Genomic DNA, 15,356 nt, shown 5'->3' on the forward strand with positions numbered 1-15,356 from the left:
AAGCATGAGAACAAAACTTTGAAAAATGAACAAAAAAAACCCCCATACAGCCATCCATACATGAACATACTTTAAAATCACCGATGTGATTGAAATCCAGTTTTGTCATAGCCTCTCTCTAGCAAACACATATGCCAGCGCACTCGTCTCTCGGACTGCCACCGTTGCACTGATGCCCGGTGCCAGCAAGGGGACAGGTGGGTGTCCTCCCTTTTCCCGAGGTCAAAACTTCAGGCACTTTTGTCAGTGCCTTTTCCACCAGGGTAGCAAACATGCTCTGGATTCTGCTCCCATGAACGGCCAATCTGCACCCTTGTGGCGTTGCTGGGCAAAGCAGTCTGATGTGGGGCACGGGCTGGCCCCAAGTGCATTTCTGTTGAGTTACCTAGAACATCCGATGCAGTGTGTGCAAAGAATTCAGGTTTTAGTCTAACTACAAAAAACTGATGCAACGACATAAACTGGAGGGATAGAACTTGGTGATATCTGATCTTCAAGCTGCTTGATGTTCAGGTAGATCAACCCTCCCCAAACCCTCTTCCAAATCTGAATCAGCAGAATGGCTTATAAAAGCTCGGCTTAATGTGTCATGTGGCTTAACAATTTTTAAGCTAGCAATAGAAGCTCTGAAGTTTAATTTATCTCTCATCTTTCTCCTTGTCAAGGCAAACTGTTGAATCTCAGAGCACTTAAGAACATTTAAGAGGTGACTTTGTCAGCCAGCTAAAGGAAGAATTCTACCATGACACATGCAATCCTATAAAGTCCACTGTTTATTTTTTCCAGAGTAAAAAAAGCAGACACGTGTGTTAATCTTATCAGTGATGAGTTTGCCTGAAGGGAATAGGGAAGTCAGCAAGGCTATGTACTAGTCCCAAGCAAGCCCAAGCAGCTCACAAACGTTCAGTAGCTTTATTTCAAAACAGTTTTTCTTCAAGTGAAGTCTTTCCAAAATGTGTTTTCTTACCTGTCTTCTGATACTAGTTCACTGGGATATTAAGCATTCTCAAGTTAAGTCTCAAGATGATGCACCCCTTGTGTAGTTCTTCTGAAGCCACCTACTGCTCTGTCTAGCTAAATAAAAAACAATACAAAGGCGGCACAGGAAGACTGCACCTAGTGTTGGAGTCAGGATGTCTTCTTGAGGGCATTGCAGAAACTTCTAAATCTTATCTCCCTCTGTCAGACATGCAACTGCTTGCCCAAGATAGAAGTAAACAATACTATATGTTAAAAATAAATGTAAGGCCTTTCACTTGACTGTAAATAGTAATTTTATCACCTTGAGAAATCATTGATCCATCTTCTTCTATTTAAAGTAGAAACACAGTTCTGCCTAATAGTCATCTGGCAAGGTGGATGACTTGCCTATTTTTTTTTATTTGTTCTTTTAAGAAAAGAACATAAATTTAAGAAATATCAAGTGGCTGGAGAAACAGAGCCAATGTGACGGTCTGTTCTCTACACCACATACCTTTAGCCCATCTGGCCTCTTTTAGATGAGACAAGCTAAAAGAGGACAGCCACAACTCACCACAGCTGCAGCCCCATTCTTCCTATGGACAGAGGACAGACATTGCTCTCTTTGGCACAGGTGACCTGCTGGATGAGTCCATCTGAGATGAAAGAACCAAATTATGCACTAGAACCAGACTATACACCGGGGAAAGCCACTACAGTATTAATCTTTTGTCATAAAAATGGAAGTATTTTAATTAAAATATTGAAACATCCAGTAATATTAAACATTAATTTAAATATAGGCCAAATACACAAGCGAATTGGTGATACAATTTCATGGCAATGGGAGACTACAATTACTTCACGCTAGCTGAAACTTAAATGTTTTTCACAAGCAGGTGGAAGAACACATATTTTAGTATTCTATTCTTGTGGTTCTTGAAGTACTCAAAATGCAGGGGTTTAAAAAAAATATATATTTTGCTCTATTCCAGTCTTTTCCCTATTACTAATCATCTCTGCACTTTCTTTGAAATGTATCTTTTATATCTGTGTAATGGAAAACAGCAAAAAGAAAATAATCTTTTCAGTATATGAAAACGTTAAGGTTTATTTCATAATCTTGCCAAGTGAAAAACACACAAAGAATTAGATAGTGGCCTAAAATAGCTCACGAAAAAAACCACCAAAATGCACCATTGGGAATGTAATTCAGCCCAAGGTACACTGAAAGCTGAGTGCACTAAAAAGTTTTCCTAGCATTCAAAATTTGGCACCGATATTGAAATGAACATGAATAGGAGGTACAGTAAAAAGCTGCCAAATCTTAGGCTTAAGAAGTGGCTGCTTTCATTTCCATATCCCGATGAATTCGTTTGCGTAAGTTTGGGTAACTATTTGAAATGGACATCACATTTGAAAATTGTCAAAACATTTTCCAAGCGGTCCTTTCACTGATAGTGGGGATGAACTAAAACGCCGCTTCAGCTCCCTTGCAGCAGCTCAAGTGACACGGATATTCTACAAGAGGATTCTGCTTTGCTTTTTTTCTCCTGTTACTGAAGGTAACCCCGAGCAAACTTATCTAGGTGAAGATGTCCCTGCTCACTGCAGGGAGCTTGGACTAGACGACCTTTAAAGCCCAACGCATCCTCTGATTTCTCTTCAAAGGAGACAGACTGGAGAAAAACCTGAACTGAAGAGGGTGTGCTGCACGGCCAGGACAGACCTCTTTTGTTGTCAGACATTTAAACTCAGCTTAGTGGTGCAGGTACCTCACCTGAACTGAACTTGCAGTTCAGGCCAGGAAAGGGCAGTGATTTTTCATCCCACTGCACAGTCTGATTGAAATCTGTACGGAAACTAGAACGTTAATTCCCAAATTGGGATCTGAAAGTCACTGACAGCCTGCAAGGCCACGATGGACAGCAGCAAATCCATGGGACTTAATCATAAAAGTACAACAGGGTGAAGAATAATTGCTAACTGATAACGTTTCTTGACCCAATGAATGTGAGAAATAATGAATTTGGATATTTAGTAATGCAATGCAAGAGCAGTTGAGCTAGGGAAGCGCGAGGTCTCAGCGGGTAATGAGGCAAAGAGCACCATAACAATTAGTACACCGACAAGTGAAAAATAAGTGAACTGCTACACTTTACACATATGTAACAGAAACCCATAAACTGCCTGGCTCTTGCTCACCACAAGAGAACAGCCTGAAATTCCAAGGCTTCTCTTTAATCTTTTCTTTCTAGGCGGCAGCAGCCAGCTGCTTCTCCTTCTCTCACAACTCGAGCCTGTGAGGCCACAGACGGGCAAAGGCAGAGGAGATGAGAGCTGCTGAAATCAGCATTACGACAGCCATTCCCTCTGAACACTGCCTTCAGGTTTGCCTGCTTTGTGGAGTATAGCTGTGCCCAAATTCAGTGCAGCAGTCTGTCTTGCTTTGAGCCTAGTTTGACTGAAAAAAATAAATAAAACCCAGTCAATTTGTTACCATTTAGTCCATTTGCAAGCCCTGCCTTGCCATCTTGTTGTGTTCCTCTCGTATCAGAAGGTGAGACAATGACACGTGGCCCTGCAAAAGTGCTCCTAAAGGCTGTGGTGAAAGCTGGGTGAGGAACACTCAAAGCAAACAGCGTCAAGTTTGCCCACACTGAGCCTTCTATTGCCGAGCACATCTTCATTTGATTCTTCTACCAAGCCGTGGTGTCCTTCTTCAAAAGTCATGTCTGTGCTTCACGTGTCTGTCCTAAGTGCCCTGTGAAAGCGGCTCACAGCTTAGTTGCTACTGGCCAACTTCCTTCTAAAATGATTAAAACGTCTCTAAGAACTAAACCTGAACTGCTGATGGAACAGGAAGACAAACTCCCTTTGAAGATGGCACCAACTTGTTTGTATTTCTAGAGCTACTAAGAAGGAAAATACACAAACACTTTCTTTTAAATTTTTTTTAATTAATTTTTAGAAAAATCACAATGTTGGTATGAGGTTTTAGTAAGTAATTTTGAGGCTTGCAAAAGCTGAAGTATGATTTAAGAGTCTGGTTAGCTAAAAGGTAGTTTGAGCTGTCCCCACCATTCCATCCCTAACAAACACTGGCTTATTCTCTTTTTTTTTTGCACTTGGCATGGATAGGAGATACCTGTTTATCCATGCAGGTAAGCAGTATATTTCATTTCTTTGTATTTACATAGATCAAATGTTTATATAACTGTTCATATAAAAATCACTTTTCCACTCTCAAACACACTTAAAGGTTTTACCACTTTTATACTAAAAGCAGAAGTGGGGCAAAAAGAGGTTTACAAATTAATTCCATAACAAAACAGTAAAATCCGTGTAAAGCTTTGTTGCAAGCTAAGAAACATGTACAAGAAATTCTTAAATGAATTACCCTTGTCATACATTCATATTTGAATGCACAGATATATTTACATGTTTAATATCCAAATTCATAATGACATCCAAGACATTCCATGAAAGGTCATCCTTCTGTAGAACTTTGACAGGTGGCTGAAGCACATTACTGAGACGCGTACTGTAAAATTGCATGAAAATTGGAAACAATTAGAATGAAAGCCAACGGAACTGGTCAGGCTACTTCTTCCAGACAGAACTAGTTATTATTCCAGACTTAATCCTTCAACTGTAATGAGCTGCAGCTTTCTGGGTTTCCACAGATCTTTGAAACCTTCCCGTGGCTTTCCAGAGCGATGGCAACCAGTGCCTCTGGTTGAAGATGTAGTTGTAGGTGCTCAGTGGCAATCCTTCACAAGTCCAAAAGCATTCTTCACTCTGGCAAGGGGGTTGGACTAGATGATCTTTCGAGGTCCCTTCCAACCCCAGACATTCTATGATTCTAGTGTATGCTTCTCGTACTTTTCCATGCATGCTTGTGGAGTGAGGCTGGGCTGCTCTGGTCAGTCTTGCTATTATGTACTTTCAAGCTGTAGCACACTTAATGCCTTCTGAGTGTGTACGATAACACCTTCTGAACTCAACTTCTCAACTCTGTTGGGTTTTTGGTTATGGAAGCCCGAAGACGTTAATCCCCATTGCCCGATACTTCATCCACAGCTGTTTAGACAACTGCCAAGCACCAATCTTACCAGATATTCAAAATCCAATTATGGTTCTGATTTGCAAATTGGGCTTTTCCACATCTGGCCAGCCCAGTACTTGCTAAGCAGGAAGAGCCAGAAAGGATCTGTGCACAACAGTTGGGGTGTTCTGAATCTGTACCAGACAGATGCAACAAAAAAACCCCAAAGCATGCAAAACTAAAGCTCTAAATTTTTGTCTCTTGGATGCTAAAGAACAAGTATCTCTTCCCTGGTGGCCAAGCCAGGCAGCTACAGAGATTATATTAGCAGCACCCATGCCCAGAGCCATCACCCACACACAGTGAGCCACTTGTTTTCAGGTCCCCACAACACATCCTAAGTTGTTTGGCTGGTGCACTCACTGCATAGAGGATATTTTAAAAAAAATTATCTTTGCACTGCCCGAAAGCAATGGCATAACAAAACATTCATTGCTTGTTGGTTTTGGAGAGGTAAGGAAAAGCTGAAAATACTGAATGCACTTAAGACACACCCATTTGTCACAGGAGTAAAGGAAGGAATGTAAAGGCACAGCATACTTGTACGCTCCTGTCATTAAGGCCTTATGTTGGTGTGCAAGAATGCTTCACAGGGCTAACCACACAGAAGTACTCGGGTCTAATTCACACTCCCAGAGGTGTTTCAAACAAGAACTGTTTTCTCATGCAACTTCAGGCTCTGCTGTTTACATTATGCTTTTTTTTTGTTCCCCTTTTTTTTTTCTTTCTTTTTTTTTTTTTCAGGCAGAATGCAGGCTCTCTATCCAGTTTCAATGATCTGTTCTTCATTGTGTTTTCTTTAATTTAGTTTTCCAGAAGTGTGCGCTGAACTAAAAAGTGAGAAACAACTCAAGGTTAGTACATCAAGTTAGCACACATTTTAAGTCATGCATCGCTATGTAACGCTGTATGTGGATGACAGACTTTTTCAGGAGGTGTTTGAAACTGTGGGATAAACTCAGGCAAACAGAGGCTTGAAGCTGTGAAGCCAGTACCCTGCATACCAAGAGATACTGCATCCCAGACTTCTCACTCAAATAACCACATCCTACCAGACCCGTGTAGCGATCTACACCGGCAGTATAACCCAGGGTGCAGTTTCAGACTTGCAGTTCTGTGAGTGCAGAAATGAAATGGAGAACAGGCTGTGTAACTCATAGAAAAACTGAGTTGTTGAAAAAAAGTGCTAGCCCAGGTTATTTACATTTTCAGGAAGTCAAAGATAAGTCTACGCAAAATTTCAAAAACGCAAACCTGTTCTGCCACGCCATCTGACCTGGCCTAGCGCAAGGCTGCTTCTAACTAGAAGCTACGTAGGTACACCAACCCTCTATTCCCAAAAGCAGAGCTACTGTCTGCTGACTCCCAGGACGTTGACCAGGAGTAGCACCATGCTGGTCATGATTGCCCAGTTTCTTGGCTCAAAACATGCTCACACTTGCCTGCAAAATATAATGGAGGTATGAAATTTGGGATGTAACATGACATGTAACATGATATAAGCAGAAGTAATCATGGTAACATCCCAAGACTGACTTTACTGGTTAAAATAAAGTATGCATCATCTGACACATTTCACATCAGAATTCTAGTGAATCCTGGCCAAAATTTTAGCATATCCTGACCCCAACTCACATGTTAACTGCCTTTGGCAGAGGTTTTTCAACAACGCTGCTCGCTGCAGTATTCTACAGCTGAACTTAAGATACCTGCCTGTCTCCTGTGTGGATTTCAACAGCCAGTCACAAGAAAATGTTTTCTCCTTAAGAGTTTTATGTATTTGACAGCATAAAGGAAAACTGTTTACAAAGGGGATCATGAGCCAGATGAAAGTTTTTAGCAAACTGATGAAACACCTGAGATACGTAAAGTATATATATTTTTAAATTATAAAATCCCAGAACTAGTTCTGTGAATTTTAGATTAAGTCCAGAGAAGGACGTATTGGAAATTTATACTGCTTAGAGATTTTAGTATTTGATGTTTCAAAGAGACACTCAGCAAACTTCAGCATGAGGTTGTACTGCTTCTTCCTTTGTTGATTGGTGACAAGGGCTAGAAGACGAAGTTTTTACCTATACTGTTTCCTGCAGATCTATCTGTGGCTTTCCTGGACTTAATCACCTGTTCCATCAACCCTAGACAACCATTCCTGGAAGGGTGAGGTTGTTTGGGAATTTATTGCTTTAAAAGAGATCCTTCCACAGCTTCCACTGTAGAAAGATTTATTATGTGAGGATTCTTTCATGCAAGAATCATTCTCTGTTGACAACAGAGAATGTTTCAGTTACAATGACATACTAGAAAGTTTAGTTCTCCTTGCCTCCAGTGTACTTTCACCTCTGTTAAAACATTATTAACATTGTTTAGTACACATTCTTGCAGAGTTCTATATTGGTTTACAATCAGAAAAGGTATCATATTCCAATCAGACATAACATGCACTGATAAAACCAACTGTCAGCTAACGGCAGTTATGTGTCTCACTAAAGGAGCAGGCTTGTGTTTTCATAATTGTCTTTAATACTACTTTTGCAAAGAAAATTCAATTCTTTACTTTCTCTAAGCTCCTGTATCCCAAGGACTCCTCAGGGTAATAAACCAATCTGTTCAAAGACTAAAAAACTAGAGAAGAGTGACCAAATTACCAGAACTGAGTTCTTGATTAAGTTCTAAGTAAGTTGTCATGGTAGTTACAAACAATACTATTAAATTTTGAAACAAAACAAAGCAACACAAGTAACTTTCTCCATTACATTAGATGTCAATAAAGTGCATTTAATAGGATCCCCACCAAAACGCTGATCGTCCATCTAGATTCTTCTCTTACCAGGTGGCTCAGATTGTGCTCCTCGATGGCTTTCCATATTCACATTCTCTTCATCTGCTGGGAAACAAATAGTTGTTTAGCATCCAAATTCTTCAAAGTTGCCGATTAATAGACATAATTTGAGATAAGAAACAGCACCGAAGAGACTGGGCTACTGATAGTAGTTGAGATGCCCTTGTGCTGCTTGCATGTTAATTTTAACATACATAGTAAATGCCACTCCATTTCCAAACTTCTCAAATTACAAAGCAGCAGTGCCTAGCTGGATGGCTGCTCTATCATCTCTCTTCACCAATCAGTCAGAAAGGACAGGGGGAAAAAGAAACTTCTGCCTCATCTATCACTCACAACACTCATAAAGTTCTCTAATCCAAGTTATATCCTATTTATCACAGAATGACAGAACGTTTTGGGATGGCAGGGACATTAAAGGTCATCTAGTTCAACCCCCCTGCAGTGAGCAGGGACATCTTCAAACAGGTCAGGTTGCTCAGAGTCCCATCGGGCCTGGCCTTGAATGTTTCCAGGGATGGGGCTTCTACCACCTCTCTGGGCAACCTGTTCCACTGTTTCACCATGATCCTTATAAGATATTTCTTCCTTACATCTAGTCTCAGTCTACCCTCTTAGTTTAAAACTGTTATCCCTTGTCCTGTAACTACACTCCCTGATAAAAGAGTCCCTCCCCAGATTTCCTGTAGGCCCCCTTTAAGTCCTGGAAGGCCACTGTAAGGTCTCCCCAGAGCCTTCTCTTCTCCAGCCTGAACAGCCCCAACTCTCTCAGCCTGTCCTCATGGGGAAGGTGCTCCATTTAAGGAGCCAGTAGCAAGCAACAGATGACTGCAGAAGAAAGAATCATTTGGGGTGAACATCCAGGTAGTTGTCAGAAAACACTATACTACGTAGGCAAGCATCTTGTGAAGACAGAAAGGCAAGACTTAGAAAATTAGAAACGACAAAGTATTTTTCAGCATGAAAATAGTATCTAATCTCTAACCTCCACTCAATTTTCCTTATAGAAATGTTTTCTTACAGTCTCTCCTGCACTCTTTAGAAGGAAATGCTTTTATTTTAAGAAATGCAAAGCCTTAAGTCTGTCTGCTTCTGAAAGTCTAAATTTTGGGCAAGACATTCTTCAGACCATCTTAGACAACTATTAAGAGCATTTACATACTGTGAACCCAAATTCATTGTGCTATTAAAACTACCTTATGCGTAAGATCAATTTCTATCCCCCACATAAATACAAAACCACATCTCTTTAGATAGTAGGAAATAAAACTAAGTGAGAATTCTTACCGCTTTGTTTGAAACAGAGCTTCTTCTTCTGGTAAGCAATGAAACTAGATACTGTTCCAAGTACAGTAGCAAAAACAGCACTTACAATTCCAGCTATCGCTCCCTGAGAAGCTAGGGGGAAAAAAGAAAAAGGGAAAAAAAAGGCTTTTTATACATTTTTCAAAACTGAAAGCAATATCAAACTACTATTGTCTCAAAGTAAACCCCGTGAACACTTCTAAACAGCAATAAACTGAAATTATTACATGAAACTGTAATCAACTTCTTCTGTCTTTGTGAATAATGAAAAGTGAATCCTCTAATTTTATAATCATTGATTTCTTAGCATTGCGTGTTGTTAAGCAACTTAAGCATACCTGTTGCAAATTCCACTAACTAAAAAAAGCTGCCCTTTCATAGCCAAATCTAAGTTGTATGCATGCAAACACTGCACCAGCATCTCTGAGACCTTAACACTTCTGAAAGATTTGCAACATTGACATTTTAAAGAACTGTGAAAGTAGAGCTTGAAAATTCAAACTCTAAATTCCACAGAAGTTTTTAAAGCTGAAACCCACTACCAGCAGTGACCATTCTAGCAGAATATTAGCAATACAGAAAATCCTAGAAAACAAGCTTCGGACATACAGACATTATCATACACCTAAACATATGCATTTATCCTCAGATTCTGTGCCATTATTTGGACCTGGACCCATGCATTCTCTAAAAATGAATAAAAGGTTTAGATCTTACACGTCTAAAGAGCAGCCATATCATAACTGACAACCTTTATGCCAGTTAATCATGCAAAACTAAAAGCCACCTATTCTATCCATGCACTGCTAAGCTCCGGCACCTAAACTTCCTATTTTCAAAGCACAGTTCATGGTGGTGCCAACTTCAGCCTCGGGTGCTCAGCTCTTCTACAAAATGAGTGCAGCACACTTGTGCAATCTGGTTTAAGCAGCTTGACCACCGTCACAGAATACTCAGTGGAGAGAAACAGCATGTAATTTCAGGATAGCATTCAACTGTATTTCCATGGAACCAGTTATCTTTTCCTCATTTACTAAATACCTTTGCAATTCTCTGAGCGAACAAGACAGAAGTTCTGCAAATTCTATCCCTATTTGTCACTATGAAACTCGTATCACTGAAGCAGGAACCTGTGCAGATGAAAACACCACAGAAGTTTCAACAGATGCTTCTTTGCCCAGAGAAGCTGTAGAAGCCCCCTCCCTGGAAGTGTTCAAGGCCAGGCTGGACAGAACTTTGAGCAACTTGGTCTAGTGGGAGGTGTCCCTGCCCATGGCAGGGAGGTTAGAACTAGGTGATCTTTAAGGACCCTTGCAACCCAAACGACCCTACGATTTTTGTCCCTGCTAATTTTCAAGTTACCGCACCAAAGGAACCTTGGAAGGTGAAAGCTTCCCAAAAAGTTAGCAGCAGTAATCTCTGAAGAAGTCAGTAACCAGTGGCACATCTCAAGACCACATTCAGACACTTAAGCTAACTCTGGTCTGGAAACTGTCAAGTTGCAGTTATGCACACAGGGACAACTAATCACATTGTGATTATGACTGTGGGATATTTAGAGAACAGCAAATGTGTTTTGAGCAAGCCAGGCAGCCTGTTTTTAGACAAGTTTTAGGCCTCGCTTGACAAGAGTTTGTGAAGGACATTGTGAAGGTCACTAGCTGTGAGAATATGCTGAAGCAAACAAAAAGAAGGAGCTGTGGCTGGGGTATATGACTGAAAACAGAAACAAACCCAGGCTGCAGGTGGGGAGAAGAAGAGCGAAACAGCAAAGGAAAACAGCGTGTGAACAGGAGCATGGACTGCGTGTGTTTGTTGTTAATAGCCAATCAATATAGAGCATTTAGAAAACAAGGACGTTGTGAACTGTATAAAAACTGCGTTAGTGCGTTAATAAAGTGGCATTTGCTTGATCACATTGATCGTCAGCAGTGTCCGTGACTTCCGCGTCAACATTATTCCAGCCTGGTTCCAATGTCCAGCTCTGTACTGAGCTGCATCGTAACAATTAGACATGACAGATTACTCAAAAAGAGTTTGATAAGCTATGAAATGGTTTTATACTGCTCAGAGTACATATACATACATCACTTGGAAGTCTAAGGATCAATTCATCGTGTGGGGCAGATGAGATCTTTGAGAACACAAGATGGACCCTCTTCTGGCCCACCCCTGGGCTGCCTAACCACAGGAACTAAAAGAAACTGAGAGTATGCCACAGAAGATCTGAAAATAACACCTGTATGCCTTTAAGAACTATATTTGTGATTAATTTTGAAATACGTACCACATTCACACCTCAGTCTTAAAGTCCATCTTTCTTTAGCAGAACAGTAAAAATCATTGAAGATTTTGCCTCTACAGCAGTTCTCTCTCTTAATTATCTCGGGTTTTTTGGCAGAGACAGAACACATTGCTCTTGAACTGGAAGGAACGCTTTTAAGTTTCACATACCAGAACCAAAGGTGTTACAAATTAAACCACATTAATCAGCTTGTGAGCAAGCTTTTATCAAAAGCTCAGGTAGTTAGAGGATCAATATGAAGCACAACCTACTGTCTTACCATTGTTGCCACTGTTGTCCTCTCCTTTTGGTAAACTGCCATCGTATAGATCTGAATCATCAAACCCACCTACAAAAAATAAAAATGTCATCCTAGATGTTTTAAGTTCAGTGAAAAAACACTTCAAGGCACATAAAAACATGGAAGTTTTCTCTACATTGTTCAACATTCTCTACATTGTTTATTCTGTCCTATCTTTCCTCCTCCCCACACCATCCGACTTCTAAGTGAAAGTGACTCAACAGGTTTGTTATGGAATTTCAAGACTGCTGCAAAGCTTATTTTTCCTGAATCTTCAGTGTTTATCCAGTGCAACATCTAACATATACGGCAGCCAAGTTACAAGGAGTAATTATTAGGAGTTTAATTGACATAGTAAAACCACATCACTATTCAGGAATTTGTGCATACCAGAGTCTTTAGGACGAGCAGATGGACCACGCCTGGGGTTATCTAGAGACAAAAGAGAGATTTAGAAAGAGAAGAAAAAGGTTAAGATATCAAAAGTAGACTACAAAGCAGTAACTTTGAAAGTTACTAGGAAAGATTAACAAATACTTTTCTAGTGTTCAGAAATTCTTGTTAGGTCAGTCTTACCAGCATCTTTAGGTTTTGTTGGTGGAGCTCGCTTGGGGACATCTGTAAACAAACAGAGTTAGAACAAAGTAAGCAAAGTTACTAGTGTGAAGAGATCAAAAACAGAGCATATAGTGACCCTCTGGATGTGACCATTCAACCAATTTTTCATCCACTGGACAGTGTACCCATCAGATCCCTACAGCTCCAACATAAAGATAAGGATGTTGTGTGGGCCCATGTCAAAGGCCTTATGGAAGAAGTCCAGGTAGACAACATCTGTAGCTCTTCCCTTGTTCACTGATGTACTCACTCCATCACAGAAGGCCACTAGGTTGGTCAGGCAGGACTTGCTCTTGATGAAGTCATGCCAGCTGTCTCAAATCACCTCCCTGTGCCTTAGCAAAGCTGAATGGCAGCAGTTGGAATAAAATACCAGCAGTCAGAAGCAGATTGCCTTAAGAGAGACAAAACTTTAAAAGCGCTAAATCAAACTGATGAGCAAACCATGCTGTTGTCCTGCAGCTCTACACCTTGTGCCAGTAAAGCTGTCTGTACTGCAAGGGGTCTAGTGATGGTACTTGAAAAGGTACTGTGCATTACCTGCCAGCTGGATGCACCTTTTACTGGCTGAGTGAAAACAATACTGCAACTTCTGCTGCTGCCCACACTGCAGAGCTGAAGTGCATTAGAAAGAGCACATTCCTTCATATCATTTCACACAGATCAATGTTTCCTTATGGTACTGAAACTACTTCCTAGAAAGGAAGAGATTGCTTCACATTTAAAAACTACTTCCGTAAGGAATACTTTGTGGAATTAGTGCCACCTAGTGAAGGCACAGCAATGAAACAAGTAGGACTTGGCTAAGAAATTAGTGAAATACATACAGTTTTTGTGATTTAGTAGGTACAACTACATTTGATTTCACAGTAAAAGGCACTACAAGCCAGTGAGATCTCACTGATACCTGATGGTGGTGGCTTCCGAGATGGAGGAGGCTTCTTTGTAGTTCCTGTCACATGTGATTAGAAAAAAGATAGTTAAAATCCTATTTAACACACGTACACGTATAGGATGGACATATGCAAGCCTATGTCTCTACAATGAAAAGCACAAGACCAAATCTACACAGCAAGACACTTTCCCTTTTAGAGGAATCCCTGAGTGTCCACAAAGACAAATTTCAGTTCTATGAGGTCAATATTTTGATATACTCATAGCAGAATTGTTCCAATGAAGTTTAAACAAATCATATATGGGGAAGATGTCATGCTTGGTCATGCAGCAATACTCAGAAACAAACAAGTCAAAAGAGCAGCCACTATCTTCCCTGCCCGCTTTCCCAAATATCCAAGAGTGTAATAATTACCAAGTGCATCTTCTAAGTTGAAGTCATCAACATCACCTGTAAAAGATGAAAGCAACAGTAAGAACTTTGTTTTTCTTTCTCAAAAGCAACAACTATTAGTCATAAACATGCCTCTGATCTATCCTAAGGTATGTTTTCTGTGTCCTGCATCAGGCTAGAAGTGTATTTTGAACCAGATCTGAAGACACTCTTCTCTGCTCCTCCAGACATCAGGAAAAAGAAAAGAAACCGCACTAAAAATGGTCTCTATAGAAAGGATCCAGAGAGCCAGAATATATATTCCTACAGTCAATGTAATGCATTTAATACTTTATTCTTGCTACTGCTATTGCATCCTTTCCGAGTGCTGTTCAAAGCACATTATTTCCTATCCTTCTTTCCACTGAGCCACAAAATGAGCTCCAATTCGCAAGAGTTTACAAGATTCAAGTGTGAATAAGAGCCCTGGAGCACAAAGACCGGTATGAAAATTATATGATTGGGTAATGAATTTAATACCTTAGCATTAAAAATTAGTTTTCATGGGTTTATAAGACTCATCTTTCCCCCTAACAATGGTTAATAGAATGAAGGTGGCTAAGCTATTAGCACAGATAGTCTTGAGCCATCTCTTCAACTTCTCAAAAGCCAGTTAAATGCAGCTGTTTCCACTCTCTCCTTGTCATGGTTTAGGACCAGCCAGCAGCCAAGCACCATACAGCCACTCTCTCCCTCCTCCCTTCCGATGAGATGAGGAGGAGAGAATATAATAAAAGGCCTATGGGTCAAGACAAGGACAGAGGAGTTATGGTCAGTGGCAAAACAGACAACTTGGCAAAAAAAAAAATCAATTTAATTTGTTACCAATCAAATCAGAATAAGATAATGAGAAATAAAACCAAACCTTAAAAACACTTTCCACACACTCTTCCCTTCTTGCCGGGCCCCACTTTGCATCCAATTTCTCTACCTCCTCCCTCAATGGTGCAGGGGCATGAGAAACAGGGGTTGTGGTCAGTTCATCACACTGCTGCTCCTTCCTCCTCAAGAGGAGGACTCCTCACACTCTCCTGCTCCAGTTTGGGGTTCCTCCCACAGGAGACAGTTCTCCACAAACTTCTCCAACTTGAGTCCTTTCCATGGGCTGCTGTTCTTCATGAACTGCTCCAACATGCGTCCCTTCAGGAGCAGACTGCTCCAGTGTGGGCTTCCCTTGGAGTCACGGCCTTCTGTAGGTGCAGCCACCTGCTTCAGCGTGGGGTCCTCCACGGGCTGCAGGGGGACAACCTGCCTCACCACGGGCTGCAGGGGAATCTCTGCTCCAGTGCCAGGAGCACCTCCTCCCCTGCTCCTTCACTGACCTTAGGGTCCACAGAGCTGTTTCTCTCACATCCCACTTGTCTCTCCACTGCGGGTTTTCCAGCAGGTCTTTTTCCCTTCTTACGTAGGCACTACCACTGTCGCTGTTGGGCTTGGCATTGGCCAGCAGTGAGTCTGTCTGGGAGCCAGGGAAACTTCTAACAGCTTCTCACAGGAGCCACCTCACTACCAAAACCCCAACACACACAAACCCAATACACAACTCCCAGTAGGTTAAGTTTTATTTTCAGCCCTCAGGAAAAGAACATCCTCTCTTACTGTATTAGGTCA

The 15,356-nt window shown here is 41.0% G+C and overlaps 1 protein-coding gene across 1 annotated transcript in view; it reads right to left on the reverse strand.

The window, feature by feature from the left end:
* LOC104269436 (CD99 antigen-like protein 2) overlaps window positions 1-14,879 on the reverse strand; it is a gene marked incomplete at its 3' end in the record, with an annotated part of 35,701 nt that extends 20,822 nt beyond the window's left edge. Inside the window, exons 1-6 of the mRNA XM_009872952.1 lie at window positions 14,771-14,879; window positions 13,728-13,763; window positions 12,377-12,418; window positions 12,191-12,232; window positions 11,780-11,848; window positions 9,198-9,308 (exon numbers count right to left, since the gene is read on the reverse strand). Coding sequence (XP_009871254.1) covers window positions 9,198-9,308; window positions 11,780-11,848; window positions 12,191-12,232; window positions 12,377-12,418; window positions 13,728-13,763; window positions 14,771-14,879 — 409 coding nt within the window. The remainder of the gene's footprint in view (window positions 1-9,197; window positions 9,309-11,779; window positions 11,849-12,190; window positions 12,233-12,376; window positions 12,419-13,727; window positions 13,764-14,770) is intronic.
* Window positions 14,880-15,356: the final 477 nt, after the last annotated feature.

The sequence above is a fragment of the Apaloderma vittatum genome, unplaced genomic scaffold (genome assembly GCF_000703405.1).
Source record: "Apaloderma vittatum isolate BGI_N311 unplaced genomic scaffold, ASM70340v1 scaffold5567, whole genome shotgun sequence".
NCBI lineage: Eukaryota > Metazoa > Chordata > Aves > Trogoniformes > Trogonidae > Apaloderma > Apaloderma vittatum.